This window comes from Anopheles maculipalpis, chromosome 3RL (assembly GCF_943734695.1).
Source record: "Anopheles maculipalpis chromosome 3RL, idAnoMacuDA_375_x, whole genome shotgun sequence".
NCBI lineage: Eukaryota > Metazoa > Arthropoda > Insecta > Diptera > Culicidae > Anopheles > Anopheles maculipalpis.
This window is the reverse complement of record NC_064872.1, coordinates 54,654,542-54,676,845: the sequence shown is the minus strand read 5'-3', so window position 1 is coordinate 54,676,845 and position 22,304 is coordinate 54,654,542. Positions and strand designations below refer to the sequence as shown.

At 43.5% G+C, this 22,304-nt stretch overlaps 4 protein-coding genes across 4 annotated transcripts in view; 2 read left to right on the top strand and 2 right to left on the bottom strand.

Annotated features, from left to right (window-relative positions):
- The window catches only part of LOC126563603 (ankyrin repeat domain-containing protein SOWAHC), a 99,483-nt gene extending 88,318 nt beyond the window's left edge, over positions 1-11,165 (top strand). The window contains exons 11-13 of the mRNA XM_050220247.1: positions 10,476-10,502; positions 10,588-10,784; positions 10,869-11,165. Coding sequence (XP_050076204.1) covers positions 10,476-10,502; positions 10,588-10,784; positions 10,869-11,108 — 464 coding nt within the window. The 3' untranslated portion in view covers positions 11,109-11,165. The remainder of the gene's footprint in view (positions 1-10,475; positions 10,503-10,587; positions 10,785-10,868) is intronic.
- LOC126563180 (selenoprotein F) overlaps positions 1-22,304 on the bottom strand; it is an 805,869-nt gene that overhangs the window by 68,005 nt on the left and 715,560 nt on the right. The window lies entirely within an intron of this gene.
- Positions 12,390-14,166, top strand: LOC126563612 (kelch domain-containing protein 4). The gene is made up of 3 exons (XM_050220257.1): positions 12,390-12,505; positions 12,583-13,860; positions 13,928-14,166. The coding sequence occupies exons 1-3, from the start codon at positions 12,394-12,396 to the stop codon at positions 14,125-14,127; spliced, it is 1,590 nt and encodes a 529-aa protein (XP_050076214.1). The 5' UTR covers positions 12,390-12,393; the 3' UTR covers positions 14,128-14,166.
- Positions 15,794-21,365, bottom strand: LOC126561495 (U2 snRNP-associated SURP motif-containing protein). Its single transcript, XM_050217674.1, has 9 exons — positions 21,252-21,365; positions 21,018-21,111; positions 20,577-20,938; positions 19,966-20,507; positions 19,666-19,893; positions 18,054-18,483; positions 17,638-17,983; positions 16,527-17,058; positions 15,794-16,451 (listed from the first exon to the last, which is right to left on the bottom strand). The coding sequence occupies exons 1-9, from the start codon at positions 21,324-21,326 to the stop codon at positions 15,800-15,802; spliced, it is 3,261 nt and encodes a 1,086-aa protein (XP_050073631.1). The 5' UTR covers positions 21,327-21,365; the 3' UTR covers positions 15,794-15,799.

Sequence of the window (22,304 nt, the reverse complement as noted above, 5' to 3'; positions counted from 1 at the left end):
CACTCCCGGGTGGCACAATGGCCGCGTGGTTGGCGAGACGGTTTAATACTTATAAACTTGCACACACACACACAAACCCCCTTTTTGCCCTCCGTCGTCTCACCGAACGTACCGAATCGTTTGCATTTTTCGCGAAGAAATTCAAGCGATGCGATTACAGCCAGTTAACAGCGGTTTCTCCACCTGGCACGCCCTATCGTCGTCCTGGAGGCAAGTGTTGATCTGTCCGTATTTGTGTGCCTGTGTGTGTAACTTTTTTCTGTGTTTGCTGTTGTTGCTGCGCGCGTTTTTACACCGCAAATATGCGAATAGGGAAAAGTTGATAATATGATTTCTTAACGCGTTTTGTTCTTTGGCTTCAAATTATCCTTTATTACAAAAAAAAAGTCCACCTCTGTTAGGTAGTTAACTTTGCACGCTTTTGCTGTATTAGCTTTGTAATGCACCGGATTAACCAGTGAGCTTTCTGTTTTCTTTGACAATGTTTTTCTTTGTTCTATATTATGCACCCTGAAGTACTTTACTTTCATACAATCAAGGACAATTATTGTAGTTAATAATTAAAATCACTTAGTTTCTACTTCGCGCAGGATGCTTTATCTTAACGCTTTGAGATAGGGATCTACGATAAATTACAATTTTAAATATCAAGACGTGCTCTAGACGTTATTGCAACTATTCTTCTCACAAAAACCATAACCATTTATAGTTCAATAGGAGCCACATTCAAAGCAATCACGCAATGTGCTTAACTGTCGTTCCACAATTCTTTTGATCTTGTATGGAAAGTTAGGGATTATTGAAGGATCTCCCGCATCAGTTTTTGTAGTTATGTTTGGGTCTCTGACTTTTGATGCAGTTGACAAGACTGTTCAATTTCACAGCCTCTTACATGCGCTGTAGCTAGACTGTTTAGAATTCCTTGTTAATCGTGGAATTCCTTTCTAGAATTAACTACCGCCCTTTCCGATTCCACTCATCAGGCGTTATAGAATATCATCTTGAGCAAGCAATGCCTTAAATTGCTTGATATTGATAACCACATATTCTTGTCTTCCCCTACTGGGATTTTTGAAAAACCTTTACAGGTAATTTAAACAGTAAAACTATGTTATGCAGATGGAACATCGATAGTCACTTTATTGCAAGTAAGGTTTACGAGATCATCACACCAAAGAGAAAACAACATCAAGGTTTTAATGGCAACAGCATTATTTGTTTCTCTTTGACCAATGTGATGAAGAATGACCCAGCGATTTTCTGACCTACCATCTTCCAAAACTCAAGAAGCGCCCATCTTGAGTTGAAACGCTGTAGAGAGAAGGTGCAACAAGCTAATCCTGGCTTACAATTCTTTCTAGAGTTTTGAGTGTCCCCAAATCCAAGGTAAGGCCTCAAATCTCCAACATGCCTGTAAGCGATATTCCTTCTGAATACTGAAAACTGAGTCAAATGCCCCGTGCTTGTGTGCACGGGCAAGCTCTATTCCGGTCACCAAAAGCGCTAAGCAGTCATTAGTAACCCTGGCTTTACGAAAACCAACTTGAATATTCGAGAGAAGGTTATTTGACTCTAACTATTCTTCTAACAGTTCTTTCAAGGAGTTTCCTCAGACATGAAAGTAATGATATCGGCCGATATGAATCGTGTCTTGATGACGGTTTGCCAGGCATCAAAATAGTGACAACTTTCACTTCCCTCCATTCTTACGGGATGCTCTTGAACTCTAATATGTATATTGAACTCCAACGTTTCTTACCCATGTCGAGAATTGTGGGGAAGAATTTCTGCTTGAAAGGAGAGCAAGCGATAGTTCAACCATAGTGAACGGTGAGTCCATGATAGGACCACTGCCAGGCGCATTTTGTGTGAAGTTTTGCGCAGGAACGAAATCGGGACAAAGCTTGTGGGTAAATTCATTCAGCCACTCACCAGAAAAGCTTTCGCTCTCGTTGATGTAGTTGCTGTTTCGCATCCTTCTAGCCATCCTCCAAAGCGAATTAAGTGAAGCGAAAGGGTCTAGGTTATTGACGTATCTACGCCAATAACCCTTTTTCTTCGCCTTCAACAGGTTTTTACACGACCTCTCCAGCCCTTTATATTTTTCATATAAAGACCTCGAGCCCGTGTCCCGGAATGCTTTAAACGCCTCCCGCTTCTTGTTAAAAGCCGCTTGGCAATCCTTGTCCCACCAAGGAGTGGGAGGTTTTTTGAATGTCCTTAGATTGGTGGATTGGCGCCTCGTTTGGGCCTCAAGAGCGCACTTGTTTATAGTTGAAACAAGTTTTTCGTACTCCTGCACTAGAGACAAAGTCAAGAGAAATCGAAGCGGCTACTAATTCGCCATATCTCGTTCAGTCGATGTTCCTCGTTAAGTCACATTTAACGGGGATTTCACCTCCTGGACATCCTCCCTTTCTGCCACTACCGATAGGGTCCTGGATCATCGCCCAACATAAATCCAGGGCCATCGCTGATGGACATAAGAGACAGGTTCGGTGCACTCGCCCTACTCTTAGGTGTGTGCATCCTAGTTGCCTCTCCTGAGTTGAGGATTGATAACCCAAATCTGTCGCAGATGTCTCGGATGATGGAAGCGCGAATGTCATCCATACCACAGCCCCAGTCGATTCCATTTCAGTTTCTGAAAATTCCTTCGCCAGGCCAACTTGCTACGTTGATGAGCATCGAGAGTCTTCTTGGCTTAACGACCTTCTAGGTCACGCCGGCCATCGAATGGCTTACTAGACTTGCCGATATCACGTAGTTGGATACTCCGTTTAAAGACCGACGCCGTTTTCGCCTTCTCACCGGGCCGCATCAAGAGTCTCCCTACCAAAGGTAAGGGCTTCGTTATCTCCAACGTACCTGTAAGGAAGGTTCTCATCTAGAATTTTCAAACTGCCTGTCAAAGTCAAAGAAAAAATAATTATTTGTACGCTCAACTAGCACCCAAGTTGTTGCGTTCTTGTCGCGATTAAAAGTCCGAGATCTTGTCTACCACATGGCGCACCGTGCCGTCCGATTTATTCTTCTCCACCACAAGATCACTCAAGATCTTGTTCGTCGAGAAGCGGTCCAATGGCCGATGCAATAGCGATGCCTGTCTTCACTCAACCGTTACCCCTTGGTGAGAATAGACATTCAGTAAGTCTAGTAAGCCATTAGATGTCCTAGACGACCTAGTAGGTCATTAGGTCAAGTAGAAGAAGGGTAACATCGCTCAAAGACTTTTGACACAGTAGATTAACTTTGCAAGCAATCCTTATTTGTGATAGCTGCCTCTACTTCAGCAGGACTTCTACTCAGAAAAAAGATAAAAGGTCATTTAATCTTTACTGATGATTTGGTCATTCGGCGAGCTTTTCTTGTCTGGTTAAGTAGTATTTTTCAGTAAAGATACCAAAGCTAAAATAAGCAATTATTCGACACAATACGTAATCTTGTCTGTCTTAAGGAAAGACGTAAGATAAATTACCACAAATCTACTACAAAATACTTGCTCCAACTTTACTACTTTTACTTTACTTAGGCCCAAACAACTTTTCCAAGCTGTCGAATAACTTCCACCTGACTCAAATCCAGCTGTATAAAAAAAAAAGTTTCTCCTACCCTCTTATGCATTTTTTTTTCCTTCACTCTTCGCTGATCATGTCACGCTTTTCTACAACATTGCTCCCGAACCCTTCTCCCACATCCATCGCCAAATTCTTTCCAGCATTGACAGCATACATCATGAACATGATTAAATTTAGCAATTTAACCGATGAACAGATGAACATAAACACCAATGACTATATTTCAAAAGGTGAATGGTAAGCACCCATTCCAGTTGTTTGTGCGTTTTTTTTTTTCTGCTTGCTTTGCTCCGTACCAATTACCGAACGATGTGACTTTATCGCGCTCGCGCGTGTCATACCAGCTTGTCACGTATTCAAATTGTGCCACCTTGTACCGGGCAACATTGATGCCACATGTCGTCCTGTTAAACACTAGAAAACACCAAACCAGCCGCTTGCCAGCCGCGAAAGGTGTTGCCTGTACTTGCGCCACGCGCCCGAAGAAAATCAGCCGAGAGCCGCCAACTGTCTTAATGATGGCCCAGTGCCATATACGCATGTATATTTGACAAAAAGGACATAGCCTCGAAAAAACGGCCTCGTAAGCGTTATCAGTTTGGCCTGCGTAACAACATAGCTAAGAAACGCGTGGCTGCACCATCGACCTGCATGGGGCACTCTCTCTCTCTCTCTCTGTCTCTCTCTCTCTGCTTAATGATTGACAGTTGTGTCACCGGCAAGAAGTTGAAGATCAGGTCGAGTGCTCGGCATTCCAACCGGGTGGCAAAAGCGCGTTACGCGTTCCAGCCACGATCATTTCTATCTTTCCCATCGATCATCTTCGTCAGCAACGGTCAGCAGCAGCAGCAGCACCGTCAGCTGGACATCCGGAGTGGGATGGGCAGTACTGCATCATGCATTGGCCCCTGCTTATGGTGTTCGGTGCGTGCCAAGTCTTAATTTATATGAATATCCATTATCAATTTACCTACATAGCGGACCGTGCATCATGACATATGACACATTAACGATCGCTTCAAACCATCGGCAGCACTTCCTGCGATCGCGTCACCTGATCGTGATGGATTCAAGTTCAGTGAAGAACCAACAAAAAAGGCAAGAGTGTTCTCGATTTCCCCACCACACGGCTCCAATTATACGCTCCAGACGTGTAAAATGGATCATGCGAATTTTGAGGGTTGTAGCCTTGCGGATCTTAAGCTTTTTTTTGTTTACTCCTTCAATTTCCAATTTGCATTTCTTCCTATCTTTTATTTGAAACGTTATCACCAGAAGCACCAATTGCGGTGGCACCGTTAAAAAACACACATACACACGAAAGCTTAATATTAATTTGCAACAAGGGAAGCATTTAAAAAAAAAAAGAACGAAGTCAACCGAGCCAACGAGCGTAAAACAGATCGACCAAACCCGTAACGACGAATATGTAAATGTCCTCCGGGGAAGTTGGAGCCAACCCAACATGGTTTTGTAGACGGCGGAGCACCGCACATTCGCAGAGCCCAATTACGCTCGAATGGCAAGTCTGTTGCCATCATTTCATATCTTTTTGTGACGTTCTTTCTCTCTCTCTCTCTGCTGCTGCTCTTCGTACGGTTTGGTAGATCGCTTGCATATGCAATTAATGCTTTTCCGGCCCGTTTAAACTTTTTTGCTCCTTTTTACGGTGGATCGTGCCGTAGAGCAGAGCAAGAGGAGGAAAATGCATTCGTGTGTGCATACTTCGAACAGCAAAGTTCATGTTGGCGACGCAAAAACACTTAACCAGGCACACTTGTTCCCGAATGTATGACTGCGAATGCGGGGAAGGGTATGTCTTAATTCCTAGTTATGTTTCCTCGTCCATCGGATTCCCCCCCCCCCCCTCCCACTTCCCCTCAACTCAATGGCTTGCGGCCTAACCGGAGGGCTGGTAAATTCTTTCCAAACACTCACGGATTCAACGGGAGCAGAAACAACAAAAAAGAAGCCCCACCAACAGAAAGATAAAAACAATCTTAAACCAACACCCCGGTACGCTGGGAACGGTAATTTTACGGTCAATTGGATATGGAGCATCAGTGGCAGCAGCAGCAGCCCGCTTATCGATAGCACGATCGTGGCCACGGTTCACGCTGTTATTCCTGCAAATGATCGATTCGAATGCCGATTACACTCACCACGGTAATGGGCACGTGCAGAAATTAATGTTTAAAAACAAACATATCTCTATTTATGCCACGCCGTTCCCTGCCGTTCCTACATGCACAGAGTCCCCATGATTACCTTCTATCGTACCGACTGGGTTGTAGGAAAGGATGAAACCGTCCGGCGGTAATGCCGCGTGTAATGGTGAATGTCATCGTAACACCACTTTACGCCAATCGAAGTGATGCTGCTGCTGCACTGATACACATTGTGGCACTGATCGATAGCTAAACGATGTAAAGACACGTCAACACGGTGCCAAGGTGTTGCACGGTCTCGATCTCGTGCGCAGCAGTCACCAGGCTGCTGTGGGATGAAGACAATCGCCAACAATCGACTCGACCACCGGACACATCCGAACATATGCTTTGAAACACTTCGGCGTAATGTTGCAAAATTATGACAACTTACAAGTTGCAGCCGGGACCTTGTCGCGAAGAAAATGCATCGTATCAATTATCGACTCACACCCATTGCAATCGGTAGCAAACTTAATTTCCCACCCATGGGCATAGACCAGCTGCAAATCAATAGAGTTGTTTCACGAGTGTAAAATCGTGTTCGTATGACAGACGATCCTTGAATCGCTGAGCTGTTGTTACAAACTGAGAAAGTCATTTTGATATGGGAATAGGTGTTTTTACCATTATTCTAATTTAACAATATCTCTTTGAATTATTATAAATTAGAGATTACCTTCGAATGTTGCTCAACAAAGTTACGTTATCTGTTATCAGTTTTAAGATTTGATTTCGTACGTTTGAGCAGTGATTCCAGCCTTAGTTCTAAGTATTAGGCTCGGTGTTAAAGATATCCATTATTTTTGCGTGAATTTCATAATAATATTTCTGTTGGTCAATTCTAGCCGTTGACGGCAAGAATCACTAGGCAAAATAAGGTCCAGTTGTTCACAGTAGAGAACTGAATGTAGCGTTTGACCGCATGGAAACAACGCCTAATAAATGATTCGCCGTCAGTCCCACGAAATAAACAGTGTAACCTTCCTGGCCGTTGCTGGATTGATCCACAGTCTGATGCATAATCACTTTTACCATGATCATTTTTTCCACAATACTGTCGTATTTACTCCTTTTTTCAAACCTAGTCGCCTTACGTCTGAGAAAATGGGTCAATTTCAAATTGTTTTGCCAAGGTTTCGCAGATGGAAATTCAATTCATTTTATTTTTGATGTTAATTATTGTTGCGAGACGTAAACTGCGAACTTCTTTTTTGAACTTTCAGCTTAGCTCCTGAACGATTCTCCTCTACTCGACTGCTAACGTTGCCTGCCATTTTAATTAATAGTTCTGTGGTTTTGTGGCCCTATCGAGATGTTTATGTTGTTTATGTAATGTACGGAATTTTCTCTTTGTTGGCTTCCATTTTTGACAACTTGTCACTGCCAAATGGATGGAACAAAAACGCAAAACAAAACAAAAATTGTTAGGATCCGCTTCTTTCTTTTTAAGATATTGGTGATTGTGGCCATTTTCACAAACAAAAAAATATGCAATTTTTCCCTCAACCTAATATCAAAGCATTTATGCTGTCAGAGTCTTTGGTGTTTGAAAATAGATAGGCCAATCGTGACCGTGACTGATTAACTGGGGTCTCCAAATTGCTTAAAAAAAATCCTTTTTATCGTAGGAAGAGCTTTTGAAAACTTTGAAAAATGATACCTGTATGGAAAGATCTATGGCCAAATGGATCTGCCGCAATTTCATAGACGAAAACTTCGAGAGTCGTGTTCATGTTTTATGAGTCAATCCATACCTTGGTGTGTGCTGGATATAATATAGAATTTATTGCTGCACCAGGCTGCAGTTGTATTAACATATTTTGAATTAGGTGACACCATTGAAGGTCACCAGCATTGATGTTACCGACAACTTTGCAACTCTAACGCATGGAATTTGTTAGCCGCGCACAAGAAGAATTTTCGGTGTCGCAGAAAGTCATTCAAGGAGCTGGTGTAAAGATAAGCTGTACCAGCTTTACACTTTTTTATCGTTTATTTAAAGAGGCTTTCAATCTCTAAGACTATATTCGCCTCTCAAAACAGCTTTACTCTGACATCAAGATCATCCCACGAGCTAGACTCGTAACGGAATCTCCAGAACTTTTAAACCAAGACGCTCTAAAATAACGCCTCACATTTCTATTAGCCTGTGTATTGGCCTGTGAAAATTTTGTTCCGAATTGGTTCGTTCCTTTCCTTCAATGGAAAGATCAATCCTAGCTTCAAATAAAATCACAATGTACCACTCTTATCCTTTTTATCCTTTATAAACCACCTTATATTACAACGAAAGCATCGCTTAAAGTAGCAAAGCAGTGTTAATGCTTGTTCTTTTGAGGTTTTGTAAAATTGGGTAAACAATTATTTTTTGTGCAATTTGCGTCCGAAGAGGGTTTCCTAAGTTAGCTAAGGAAGGAAGGTCCTTAATCCACGATATTGTTGGGTGGAAGAGACGACTATACTGACAACTCCTGCACAGACAAGAGCTGTGGCGCTGTTCTGTTTATGTTGAACTAGGTTCAAAGAACCAACCAGGTCCATTCCTTTCCTTTCTGCTAATAAACTAGTTCCTTTCCGTTTCGAAAAAATGGTACTTTCCCATTGCTAGTGTAATTACTGTACTTTGTCCTTAAATCTACATAAACAAACTGGAAGATTTTCGAAAGTTGATGTTGATATTTTTATCATAGAACTGTCCAAAGAGATCGTGACATTAAGATCTCTCCCGGTGGTCAAGTATGATCATATGATCAATACTACAGAATATACTAAGATCAACAAGGTGAAGCCATTCTTCAATATCTCTTAGCGAATCTCATCACAATTTCGATGAATTTCAACTGGATTACCACCATCGAATCAAACTTGCACCTGTATCCGCTTACCCTCTTTCATTCCTTTTCCCTCCTACCTCTTGCCAGCACACATTACCAGCAAAACAGTGGCGATTAACGCATCTTGAATGTTGGACAAATTGTAACATTTGTAGCCGTTTATAAAAGCAAACCAAACACAAAACATACAAAAAAAAAAGCATTCAAAAACAAACTCGAAACACGATTTGTGTGTATGTGTCTGTGAAGTTAAGTGCACACACACACACACACGAACAAAAAACCATCCCCAACAACTACTAAAGGCGGACAAAAACATCGAGGCGTCTTTGAAGCTTACCCGTGCGCCCGCTTTTTTTGCGCAAACCTTCGAAAACAATGGTCGGTGAAGCGATATTTAATTATTGCATTTCAAATCGCGGCACTGCCCAGATTGACATCGTTGTACAAGCAGAGAGAGAGAGAGAGAGAGAGACAGAGAGGGAGGTAGGAAAAAAAAAGCAACGATGTAAGTATTAATTCGATCGGCACACTCCAACTGCTCCACCTCGGCCGTATCCATCCAAAGCGGCGGCCATCTTAGCGGTGCTTCCACGTGCCGTCGTCCTACGCTCCTTGTAATAATCGCCACTTTTTTTGTGCGCGAGCGAGACTTACTAATAAGTAGATTAAAGCACGCGGATAATATCTGCACCCACTGATTCGCGGCACCACCCAATCACGGCGCAATGGAGAGGGGAGTCATTTTTTGTTTTGTTTTGGTCGCCTTCCACTCCCCTCGTGGGTGGCCTCTGGAGCACGCTGATTGTTGTGTGGGGGGGGGGGGCGTGCGTGCGTGTGTAGTATAATTTCGCGGATTGGTGAGTGTAGTGATCGTCGACGTCGTTGGGTCTTAATCCACACCCCTGTCTACGAGATGTTGAGCGCTCCATCAGGTTGATGTCTATTGTGTTAAGAAAAAAGCCTAAAGGAGAGAGCACATTGGAACACTCGAGGCGGGACTGGACTGGTTGAAAGAATGTACCCTTGCCAATCGTATACATCGGTCAAGTGGATAAGAGCTCTATGGATGAAGCTTTAACAGGCAAGCAAATGCATTTCCATTCCATCTCGACCAGCAGTTCCTTGCCTGCTAGGGGCAAAATGGGAATGACTTGAAATGCGATAGGGAGACAGAATCTCTCCGATGCATGAAGTGTGTAGTGTAGTGCACCGTACGGTCATTAATCTGGCACACGTTGCTGCACTAATCTTATAACAAATAGGGTGCAAGTTAAGCGTAGATAACAAAACTGAGCTAAGACCTATTATTGCGTGACGATTCAATCACATCGGGAATGGCAATACGGATAAAGAAAGATGTGATCCGTAATGCTACAACAATATCTTGGTCAAACAGATCGTAATGTAATTCAACTTTACTAAATTACTTAAGTGAAGTTACTTAAGTGAACTTTACTATCCACCAACGGTATGTACAAACAGTAAGTGAAATCTGCTTTACAATATCACATGTTGTGCGTTACGTTACAGCTGTGTTACTGTTCCTGTCCTTTACTGTCTGTAATGTTTTAGCATTTTCTTTCCTTTATTAGGCTTACCGTGTATCAGCTTTGTGTAACGATTGGTTTGTAGTGTAGCTTTCTTGCTTCCTTGAAACTATCTTTCCCTCTTGCTTTCCTACGTGCAGCGTCCTGCGGGAATCTTTATGTTATTTAATTGTATTGTAAACTACATTTAGTAACGCTTCTGCATGTTCCCGTTCGGTAAATGTTTAACCAAAAACTGACTAAATAACGCCTCCATCGTGTCAACTGTTAACCTTTACTAATTATCTTTTTTACTCCACGCAGAAATCAAGGCACGGAAAAAGCATTCAGGTAAGCAAAGAGTGCAGCTAATGCTCATACATTTCGACAGTCGACTGCGAAACTAAGCTGTGAAAACTTTCCCTACCCTGTCCAGAAAAAGACTCCGGCTTCCTGAGGATTGGTTCCCTGAACGTGCGGGTGAAGAAAACCACCGAAGCCTTCAGCAACTTTCTGGGGGTGGGCACAAACCAAACGAGACTGCCGCCGACAGCGATTAGATCGAGCGCCCCACCGGACACGCTTTTCATCGACAAACTGCACAAAACCTGGGGCTCGGCCGATAACATCCCGGTAATGAGTGACTTCTTGGACTATTCTTGCAGATAATTCTTCTAATCAGAATCGCTTGCCCGCTTGTTTGCTAATATTTCACAGAAGGAAGATTCCGTCATGCCACCGCCGAAGTATGGACCAGTTAAGAAACGACGCCAGAAGCGGGACATCGAGTATGGTCCTAGCAATGATCACTTTAGTCAAAGTATGCCAACCACACCGAGCCAGATACGGGCACCGGTTGGTACGCTGTCGGAGAATCCCGATGGTGAATCGATGGGTGATTCCGATTCCGATACGGCTTGTGGGTTTGACTCGAACTGGCGGCCAACGTACATTTAAATGATTTCTCTTTCGAATTCTCGTTTATATTTTTCTGTACATTCGTGTGTAAATGTATACGAATCGTTACAATTGTGTTGTAATCTTATCGGCCCTTTTGCTTTCTACTAAACAGAGCAAATTGTGAATTTTATAAACCATATCAGTTACAGTGTAATGGAATAAATTGGATAGTTTTTTTTTTTGTCGTAAAAAGATGTACCTAAAAATTAAATGTTTGTAGTGTAACCGAATAAAATCTAACGCTAGGAAATAATCGATGAAAAATTCATCCAAGACACAAACCAATAATGCAAAAGATTCGAGTAACTTTTGTTACTCGTTTTTTAACAGCTCCAGTATCTTCACTGCGGATTGCATTCTGCTGCAGCTGCATTGAATAACTAGCATCGTTGGTAAACTTTGTAAAAAAAGGTTTTGAACTGGAAATTGACGAATTTGAAGCTTTCGAGACAGTCACTGTGCCGTACGGTCTTGGACCACATTTCTATTTCGATACAAGCCATTTCCTGTTACTCGCTTCTGATTTTATAATTTTCAGTTTAACAAAGTGGAATAAACTGAGACCAAATTATTTTGTGTGGTAAAATTTCAATAAACGTTCAATACAACATTTCAAAGCATTTTTCTTCTTTTTCTTGGCTTAACGACTTGAAAATTGCTTACTGCAATTGTTTTACTTCCGACTTATTCGACTTTGGCACAGGCGCTCTATATCTGGTCAGTCGTAGAGTACGCATCTACAGTATGGTGGCCTACAGCCTACAGGTGGACTCCCGTAAATTAAAGCGGACGCTATGCAGGCTCTCAGGCCAGCTACTCTGTAGTACCGTGCTTTTAGACAATCGGAACGACTCGCCGGCTCTAATATCTGTGATCAGTCTTTGTTTCCCAGTGAGAATTCTCCGAGCTAGGAGACTACACTAGACGTTGAGGAACGCTGTACTCATTTCGGTTTCTCGGATCCTTGTGCTTTTTATTATTACTTTGCTTTTCACGTATTCGAAGTACCGGAAAATGCATGAAAACCCAACCGAATTTTTTGTAACGAACATAAATTCAAACATGGAAATTGAATTTCCATACATTCTGACAATTGAAGCAGCTTTTTCACCAGGTTGTTGCAGTTGACAGCTTAATTTGGTGTCTCTTTCTCACCTCATTCCTATACACCTCGTTGTTTACACATGCGGCGACATACCAAAACAAAAAAACACGTTGTTCCCTCTCATCAAGTGCATCGCAGCAGACTATCGAAAAACAATTAATCTTAAATCCCGGCATCATGGGACGCAAGGATAAAAACAAAAAGAAAGGCAAAGGTGCCGAAAAAACGTCCATGAAGACGGATAAAAAGCTTGTGGCAAAGCAGAAAAAGCTACTCGCCAAGTTGGGTGAAATGAGTAGTGGCGAATACCGGCGTCTGCCGCTGATCATAGAACTCGCATTATTCCATTAAATCCCGTTTCATTGCAGGACGATATCGAAAACATTGTTGCAAAATATGAAACGAAGGACACCAAGTCATCCGATCTGACCGAAATTGTTTGTCCACCACCGACGGCACGCGTGAACGTCGGCATCTGTGCTCATCCGGCTGACAAGGAAGAAATTTTCATCCATGGTGGTGAGTTCTTCAACGGTCAGCAAACCGTCATTTACGGTGACTTTTATTCGTACAACGTGGCAAAGGGCGAGTGGAAAACGCTGAAATCTTCCATCTGTCCGGCACCGCGCAGTGGCCATCAGATGGTATCGGTCGCGACGGACGGTGGCCAGATCTGGTTGTTTGGGGGCGAGTATGCGTCACCCTCCCAGCTTCAGTTCTATCACTTCCGCGATCTGTGGGTTTACCGGATGGCGAAAAAGCAGTGGGAAAAGCTGAACGCTCCAAATGGGCCCAGCGCTCGCAGCGGCCATCGGATGGTGGTCACACGCAAGAAGCTGTTCGTGTTTGGTGGTTTCCACGACAATAACGCTTCGTATCGCTACTTTAACGATCTGTACGCATTCTCGCTGGAGAACTACACCTGGACGAAGATTGAAGCTGGCGGGCCGGTACCGCCAGCACGTTCCGGTTGCTGCATGGTGGCTAATACGGATGGAAAGATTCTAATCTGGGGTGGTTACTCGAAAACCAACGTTAAGAAGGAAATTGACCGAGGAACAACGCACACGGACATGTACACACTAGTGGCCGATAAGCAGGACGCGAAGGGCCAGACCGGTGGCTACAAATGGACCAGCGTTAAACCGAATGGTAAAAAACCGGCACCAAGGAGTGGAATGGCCGTTGCAATTGCACCGAACGGCAAAGCGTACGCGTTCGGTGGTGTGATGGACACGGAGGAGGATGAGGAGGATGTTAGGGGGTTGTTTAGCAATGAGCTGCATGCACTCGACACCAATGCCTGTACCTGGCGTAAGCTAGAGCTGGCGGCAAAGGTAAGAAAAAGCACCTCCAAGGCGGCTGACGTAGAGATGGGTGAGGAAGAAAAGCAAGCGATCGAGGCAAAGAAGATCGTGTCGGATGATGGTGTTTTTACCATGACCGTTGGAGGTGGTAGTGGAGGGCCGGCCAAGGGAGCAAGCAAAACCGAGGCGGATGATAGTGGTGGTGCTCTTGATCTTGGAGGACCTTCTCCGAGAATGAACGCGGCTATTGTTGTGTGTAAAGGGCAACTTTTTGTCTACGGAGGGCTTTTCGAATCAGGTTCCAGGCAGTTCACTTTAAGCGATCTGTATTCTCTTGGTAAGACTTTGTTGCATGAAGAACCTTTAAATTTTGACAACTAAAACCTTATCCTAATCTCCCCCAGATTTGCATAAGTTGGATGTGTGGAAAACATTGATTGCCAACAGCTTAAACGCAAGCGAATGGCTCGGTTCCGACAGCGAAGGAGATTCTTCAGACGATGATGAGGATGATGATGACGACGACGACGACGACGACGATGATGATGATGATGACGACGATGATAGTTCGGAGGATGATTCTTCCGGTATGGAAACAGAATAAGGATTCATTGTATTAAGAAAATTGTCTCCTTCCCGATGTATGTACTAATTTAAAATAAATGGTTCAAAAGTAAAAAAAAGTAATGCTTATGTCAGGATAATCTTCTGTTCCGAAATTCTTTTGCTTGATTGTACCCATAGTTTGAAGGTGAGTCCTAAAGATCACTGGTTACAAGAACAGATTTGATCTAACATGGTATGAATCTGGTCAAATAATATCCAAAATCAGATAAAAATGACTAAGGAAAAGAAGGTAAAAAGTGCGATATTAAAATTAAAATATTTGGTGAAGTGGCCCGAGGGGATGGTCTGAGGATGGAAGATTAGTAACATTTTTACTACTAACAGTTTTGTAGACAAATAGTGCAATATGAAATTATCGAGATGAAACGAAAGATCTATTTGAATCAGAAAGGAACGATCAACAAAAGGAACTACTTTACTAGGCTCGACCTATTGTTGAGAATTTCGTATTTAACCTATTAGGTTCGCACCGTACCTTCAATGGAACGGTTGAGCCTATGTAAAAATAAAATTACAGACTAACTTTATTGTATATTTTCTTGTCCATCAGAATGCTAAATTGTACATTCAATCCATAATCCATAAAAAGTTTGTAATCCATCATACTACAACGAATGCAACGCTCGAAGTAGCAAAAGCACTGTTCCTGTCCTCTCCTCTATAAGGAAGGAACGTCCTTGATCCAAAATATTGTTGTGGTGATGAGAAGACTAGAACAACAACTCCTGCATAGAAATACACTGTGACGCTATTCATTTTTTGTTGAACTAAGTTAAAAAACCCTTCGTTCCGTTCCTATCGGAAAATAAGCTAGTTAAAAAATCCGGACCTTTCTCATCACTAATTCGAACCGGAACGGCCAACACTACAGGTATCTCTACTTTGATCAGTTCAATGAAACAAAACAATGAAACGATCAGTTCAACGCCGAAAAGACATCCGTAAAGTAGTCGAACATATAGGTCGCACCTTCGAAGTCATCCAAAACTTAGATGTTGAGATGCGGGCAAGGATTCTGGCTGGTAACCTGTAATACTACAGCTTCAAAAAATATATCCACTGATAACACTAAATATCGCGAGACGAACATTAATTGTCACAGTACTCACATGTCTCATCACACAACAAAGTCCCTGTTCAAGAATGTTCTATTCGTTGTTCAGATTATGTGTGAAAGGAAGTCATACCATGGAGAACAATGGTAAGCTTCGGCGAAGTTCAATGAATTAGACTTGCTAGCCAGGAGGCCAAGCCCATTGGCCCTTGAACATAGTCAAGAAAATAAACTAGTGTCTCCAGTTCTACCTGACAATGTTTCACGTAATCTTGAACAACGTCCTGTAATGGCACAACGGATGGCTTTAATTCTTCTTGAAAACCCTGTATGTCAACCAGGACATTAGTTTTCCTCACCAATATGTTCTTCATGATTCAATTCCCGAAAAAATCGCAATCAGTGTTAAGTTACAGATTATTAAAACCTTTATTTGTTGCTTATGAGGGAAATTTGTAAGCTTACCTTCTAGCAAATATACGTACGTGAGCGGCTTTCTTGCGATAAAATCTTGCTCTACCCTTACTGCAGAAAAACACAGCAGCTAATAGCGCAGACAGAAAGCATTAAACTAATCGAGCCGTTTCTACCGGCTTTACCTGTACCGCTTTGTCCTATCGTCATACTTTGAACTGGTGGAAGAATCCTTCCTACTTCCACTACTGCTGCTGTACCCTTCCTTGGCTCGATCACGCTCACGATAGCGCGACGACCCACCATCACCACCATCCACCTCACGTTCGTACTCTCGCTCACGGTCACGATGCTCCCTAGTGCCTCGATCCCGTTGTTCCCGATCACGCTCACGTCCATGTGAGCTACGCGAATCACTTTCTCGCGCCCTGCTGTCACGATGCTCTCGATGATGATCCCGCTGGTCACGCTCGTGTGAAAGCTGCATCCGCTCGCGTGTGGCTTCCTTCTTATCCCGACGAATGTCCCGACTGTCCCGCGCATCACGACGTTGATGCTCATACTTATCGTAGTTTGACTCGCTTGCCGAACCTCCGTGGCGAGCCGGAGAACCGAGCAGATCGTACTTGCTAGTACGCGAGGAGCTAGATGCGGCCGGTCCCGGCGAAACGGAACGCTCCGAAGAGTAGCGATAACGGGCATCGGTTCTGTTTGCCAGCATCTCGTCCTCGTCCGACGAACTGCTGGAATGTCTGCGCCGCGAGGATTTTGACTCGGGTGAAGCAGAATCCCTCGAACGGGCAGACTGACGACTTCGCTTGTGTTTCCGAGCGCTATCCGGGGCAAAAGAAAACAAACCAACATGAGTTTCTGCTTACGTTACGATTGGTGTGCCATCGATCGATTACCTCTCCACACTTCCGCCCCGTTTCTGGCCCCTTCGCGAACGACTATCATCATCTGAAGCAGCGGCCCAATTGATCTCGTCACGCCCTCGCTGTCGCAGTTCCTGTGCCATCTCTTTCATCAACTTCATACGGTAGCTATCGAGCTCTTCGTGCAGTGTCCAACCCGTTCGAACCTGTCTCGTTCCGGACTCAAACTCATCCGTGTACTGTACCATCTTGACTTCAATTTCGCGCAACCGCACCCGTCGCAGCTCATCCTGATCCGGTCCACTGCGACTTCCTTCGCCTTCCTGGCGCAGTACATCGTCAAAATCGCGTTCATCCTCATCATCATCGTCGTCGTCGTCACTGTAGCTACCGTACTTACTGCTGATGAGTCCTGCCCCTTCCTTCTGCAGACTAATTTTTGGTGGTTCCGGTACGACTGGATCTAGCGTGTCCCATTTGCTGGTTGTAATGGCTTGAGCTTCTATTTGTGCTGCGTCAACGGATTCCCACTTTGAGGGAATAAACGAACCTCCAGCTGATTTTCCTGCAATTTTTTTTATTATTTATTACTAACGTAAGTCTACCTTACAGGCAAAAAAGATGTCTTTAAACTCAGATCAGGAAAATGAAGACGGCAATGGCAAGGAAAGCATCATTCTGGCCGTAAAGCTAGAGCCTAGTAGGTATATGAAGATAAGGTCTTACGCGTAAATTATGCAGTTACGGGATAGGAAATAGAGGAAAGAAGAAGAACAGCTTCGAATTTGTTAGACGGAAGTTTAATCAAACAGGAAAATTGGAGATCAATCAGCGTTTTTCCGACGTCGGGTCAAACCGAAGATGAGAACATCATCGGAAGGTTGTCCTCATATACGTACATTAACATATAGTACATTTGCACAGCTAATTCAAAACAATAAGCATAGCAGGGGATTCAGTACACAACGCTGAGGAATACCCAACGAGTAGACTAAAAAAAGAAACCTTAATTCTAATTAACAAGTTTACCACGAAAATAGAAACTTTACCAAAACGGAATTAAAATCTCCTGATCGATCAGAATACTTTAAAATGCTGTTTTGATGTTAGTATAAAACACAGAAGAAACAAGAAATTATTTTACCTTTTCCTGAACCTCCCGCTCGTCCATCGCTACCAGAACCGGATGGACCAGCTCGTCGAGCAGCATCGTGTACACCCGCATCCATTGCACCATCCAACGGCATCCCATCGATGTCATCGTCTGCCAAAGGCATTCCATCAATATCGTCCTCATCGCTGTAGATATCGTGCTTCAGCAATGGCGTACGGTTTTCTCCTCCACCACCACCACCACCACCACTACCGCCACCGCTTGTCATTCCACACATCATTGCACTTTTGAGCAGTGCTGCTCCATCCAGCGGCACACCATCCAAATCTTCATCCTCTTTCTCCTCCTCCGGCTCTTCTTCTGGCTGTTTTTCCGTCTAAATAAAAAAAGATAAATTCACGATTACTCTTTCAGTTTTATGCAAATATGCACATTTACACTCTTACCATTTGAATGCCCAAAAACGTGTGTTGCAGCTTCACCAGAAACTCACGCGGATAGATGGTCCACTCCTCCCAAGCACGAAACACACCCATCACGCGGCTCTTGAAACCTTCCGCCTTTAGGCGGCTGTCCAGCTGCATGTAGTACGCGTTCAGGTTGCGAAAGATGTCGAGCAGATTTTTCTCCATCGCTTTGCGGAAAAAGCTAGCGTTTTGTACCTTCACTGCCGAGTTGTGCAGAATGTCCGAGATTAGATAGATACGGGCCACCTTTTTCTTTACTACCGTTTCATTCGAGGAAAGTGATTCCGTAATGCATTCGCAAATTTCTTCTGCCGCATCGGCATGCTCGATGCAAAATATCATTGCATCGCCAATCTTTTGCCTTTCCGGGGTAAGGTGCCGTATCAGATCCTCCAGCCGATCGCGTTGCCTGTGGTGGGGAGTTAAGTTTATTTAATTAAATTATTTTGTCTGTCGCATTATTAACGGCGGGATATGAGAAAAAAATAGTAGGAAGTTAACAAAGTATACGGATCGTTAAAGTAGATAAAAGGAGCAGTACTCGCGTAGACTAGATCGAAAGTGGAACACAGAGACATTGTAGTCGAATAGATGATTTTAATTTAATTTAATTTGACATTTCAATTCCGAGAGCGCTGAAATACAAGACAAACAAAACAAGAGCTTTAAAGAAAAGGAACCTCTGAGTTCGACGGAAAGTCTAAGAATCAGACTCAAGGATTTGTTGAACTTGTACATAACATGGTCAACATGTACCCTAAAAGAGAGAATCTCATCTAGCCACACACCACCCTAGTCTTTTACTGAGGTTACTTGACTTACGACCGTGTCATGGAGGCTGTAGCTGTACGGAACCTTACCAGATCTCCCAAATTAAAGGACACAAGATTTATCAGGACATAATTACGGGCCACTATTGCGGCACCAAACGGAAAAACTATTTAGGAAAACTTGCAGGGAACGACAATCAGCTAACAAACTCACAGGACGGTAAATTTGGATATCTTCGGCATAGAGCAGATGACCATTGGAAGGTAGGGAATACACAAAATCATTGACAAAGAACAGAAATAAGAGTGGACTGAAGACACTTAACTGAGGAACACCAGAGGCGCGGACAAAAGAGTCGGAAAAACAGGACGACACTTAAACTTTATACGATCTGCCAATGCGATATGATTCGAACCAATTAAGTAACAGGCCCGCGATACCAAGCTTATTAATTTTGGCTAACAGAAAATATGAGGCACATAAGATTCAAGGACGTAGTGCGTTTGGGGATGAAATCATGTTAATGACGGGGATAATCGGTACAACTGGAAGAATGGAGGAGTGAACTGTAGATTCCAGGGCCTTGGCAGGAGAACAAGCGTTATTTGGAATCAACGGAGCGATCACCCTTTTTGTGTATGAGAATCAGTCAGGCACATTTCCAAATAATCGGGAAGAAGCCTTCATTAATGAGATTACAGGGGCAAGGAAAGGTATCGCCCTTTTTAACGACAGACGATTGGATAACGTCAGGGCCAGGAGAGGACAGGAATTTAGTTTAACTTTTAGGAGGCCCTCCTGAAACTTCTCTTTTACTTACGCCACGGAAAGATTGCCTTTGTTCGCTTCGATTCCTTCCTCATCGGCCAGCAGTTCGTCGGGCATGCCTTGGGTGTAGAAATTTATTGGTGGAGGCTTCCATATCGAACCACCCTTAAACATGCGAAACTCCTTCGTTCTCCAATCACTCGGTGTATCGCCCTGTAGCAGCGAGAACAACTTCCAACGGTAGTAAATGTGAGCTGGGCTTTCATTTTCAAAAAGAAACCTAAAAGTATAACAAAAGCATGTAATGGGCACCACTTCGGAAGCAACCATACGAACCTGCCCTCACACTTACTTGTACATAGGATTACCCATCTCCTTGGTCATAATCAGCGCTTCAAACATAGGACCCTCGCGAATGACAAACTCCACCATGCGATGAATCAACATCAGCAACGGCCGCTCGGTCGGTATGACCACCTTTACCACCGACTTCACCAGTACCGAATCCATCTGTTCTTTCAGCTCCGGTTCCGACATGTAGGCTCCTGATGTCATCTTTGGAATATTTTCCAAATCCGACGGATGAGGTTGGGCATTGAACGGTAAACCGGAAGCGGGTGGTGGCAGTGTATAGGCCAACAGTTTCGGCGGTATGTAAATCGGATGTGTCATAATGGGGACTGATTTTCCCCAACCGAGCTTCATCTCGTACCCCATCACGTCCCGCCCGTTCAGGGCGCGTAGAGCGCGCTCCGCATCACGACGACTCATGTACGCCACAAATCCACAGTTCCGATTACGCATCTTTTCTTCCTCCGAGCGTGGCCACATAATCTTTATACTAGCGAGCGGCCCATACTTCCCGAACAGCTCCATTAGCGCGTGCTCCGAGATCTGCAAGTCAGAATCGGGATGTTTCGTTCTAACTTTGTTCAACTAACATGCTCGCAACAGGAAACTCACCTTTGGATTTAGATTGCCCAGGTACAAGTTGGTCGTATTTGGATCGCCGTTATCGAACGAACCGGATTCCGTCTCCTTGTACACAGGATCCGACTCGGTGGAACTGGTACCGGGCAGCATGGTACGCGCCATGTGCTTGTATTTGTGCCGCTCCTCGCGCTCTTCCTGTATCTGTCGAAGCTCCTCCTTGAACATCTCCAGATTGCTCTTTTTCTTCTCCTGGTTGCGTTTCTTGCCCATGGCCGACGAATCCTTGCGGCTTTCGTTCGCCACCATCTTGACGTAGTCCATAGACTTTTCATGTTCCATCTCGAGACGTGACTGTGGTTTGTACAGCTTGCCTCTGTCCTTTGTGTCTTCCTCTGTAAAACCCGCGTAAGAAAAGAAGTCGATTAACGAAACGGAGAAAGAATGAGCGCCACACACTGGGTAACCACTTACTTCTCGAGCCCGCATCGTACGTTCCGGCCTTTACCCATACCTTCGATATTTTGGATGGCGCTTCTTGAAATGTTTCCACAAATTCTTTGAAAGCCTTAAATTGTCAATTAGGATTAGCTGCAGTTTTGTACATTTGACCAAGATCAGTGGCAAAACTACGCGACGCACGGTGTCTTGCGTCTTCGAGATGGAAGGATGGAAGAAAGGATTGTAATATGCCTTTTCTGCACTTACGTGGGCTGCTGCCGCCTCATCCTCTCGCTTCTTTTGCTCTTCGATTTCCTTTCGTGATAGGGGACGCTTCCCCATTTTGCTCACTGGTGGTTAATTTCCTATTTTTGCTTAAAACAATTTACACAAAACCCGCACCGTAAAACGATTGAAAACACACTTTTTGCTTGCTTTTCTGTGAGTGAGTGTGTGTGTGTGCTTTTTCAGCTCTATTTTGGCTGTCTCCGAAGTGTCAAACTGTGTGAAAAGCTCGGGTACGGCTTTTCGGCACACACAGCGGGAAAGGAAAATTTGTTTATTATTTAATTCGTAATTTACTAACCTCCCAACAACTTATGCAAATTCGATGTATACCAAATACCATGAAATAGATCATTATTACAATATATTTTAATTTCAAGCCATCGAAAAGATGCAACATACCAATAGCGGCCATATTCACGAACCGGTAAAATAATTACCGATTCGCTGTGCGGTATAAATTTAAAACGACCGTTGAGCTGAAAATGCATCTTTGTACAATTACTTAATAACTGCTCAACTTAATATTTTACATTCAAAGAAAACATCCAGCTTTTATAAGGGTGACAATCCTAGTTTAGTTGCAATATTTTTGCTGCAGTTGATCTGTATCCGCGCTTAAACATCATTAGCACGGAGGCATAATTTGCAAGCATCCTTGTAGTCATCATTTCCAAAAAGTTATCTCTGCTAGCTAGTAGAACTGCATATGATTTATTAATCGTTTTAATACCATCAATATTCATCATTTTCATAGGTTTCTCCAACAAATATAGCTTTGCTGCTAGCTTTCCATCAGAGAGGAGAGGTTTGCTTTACAGGACTGTTTTACATTTTAATATAAAATACATCAGTAACAGTTTTCTTTTGCTCGTGCATTTTAGTTACATTTTGTTTCTTCTGCATTCTTTCCTTTGATGTTTTCTACACTCCCACATGTTTTGCTCTCTGTGTTTTGTTGTTAGCGTGCTCACTGATAATCTACAAACGTTGATACCGATTGATTTCGCACCATAAAAATTGTTTGGGTGTATT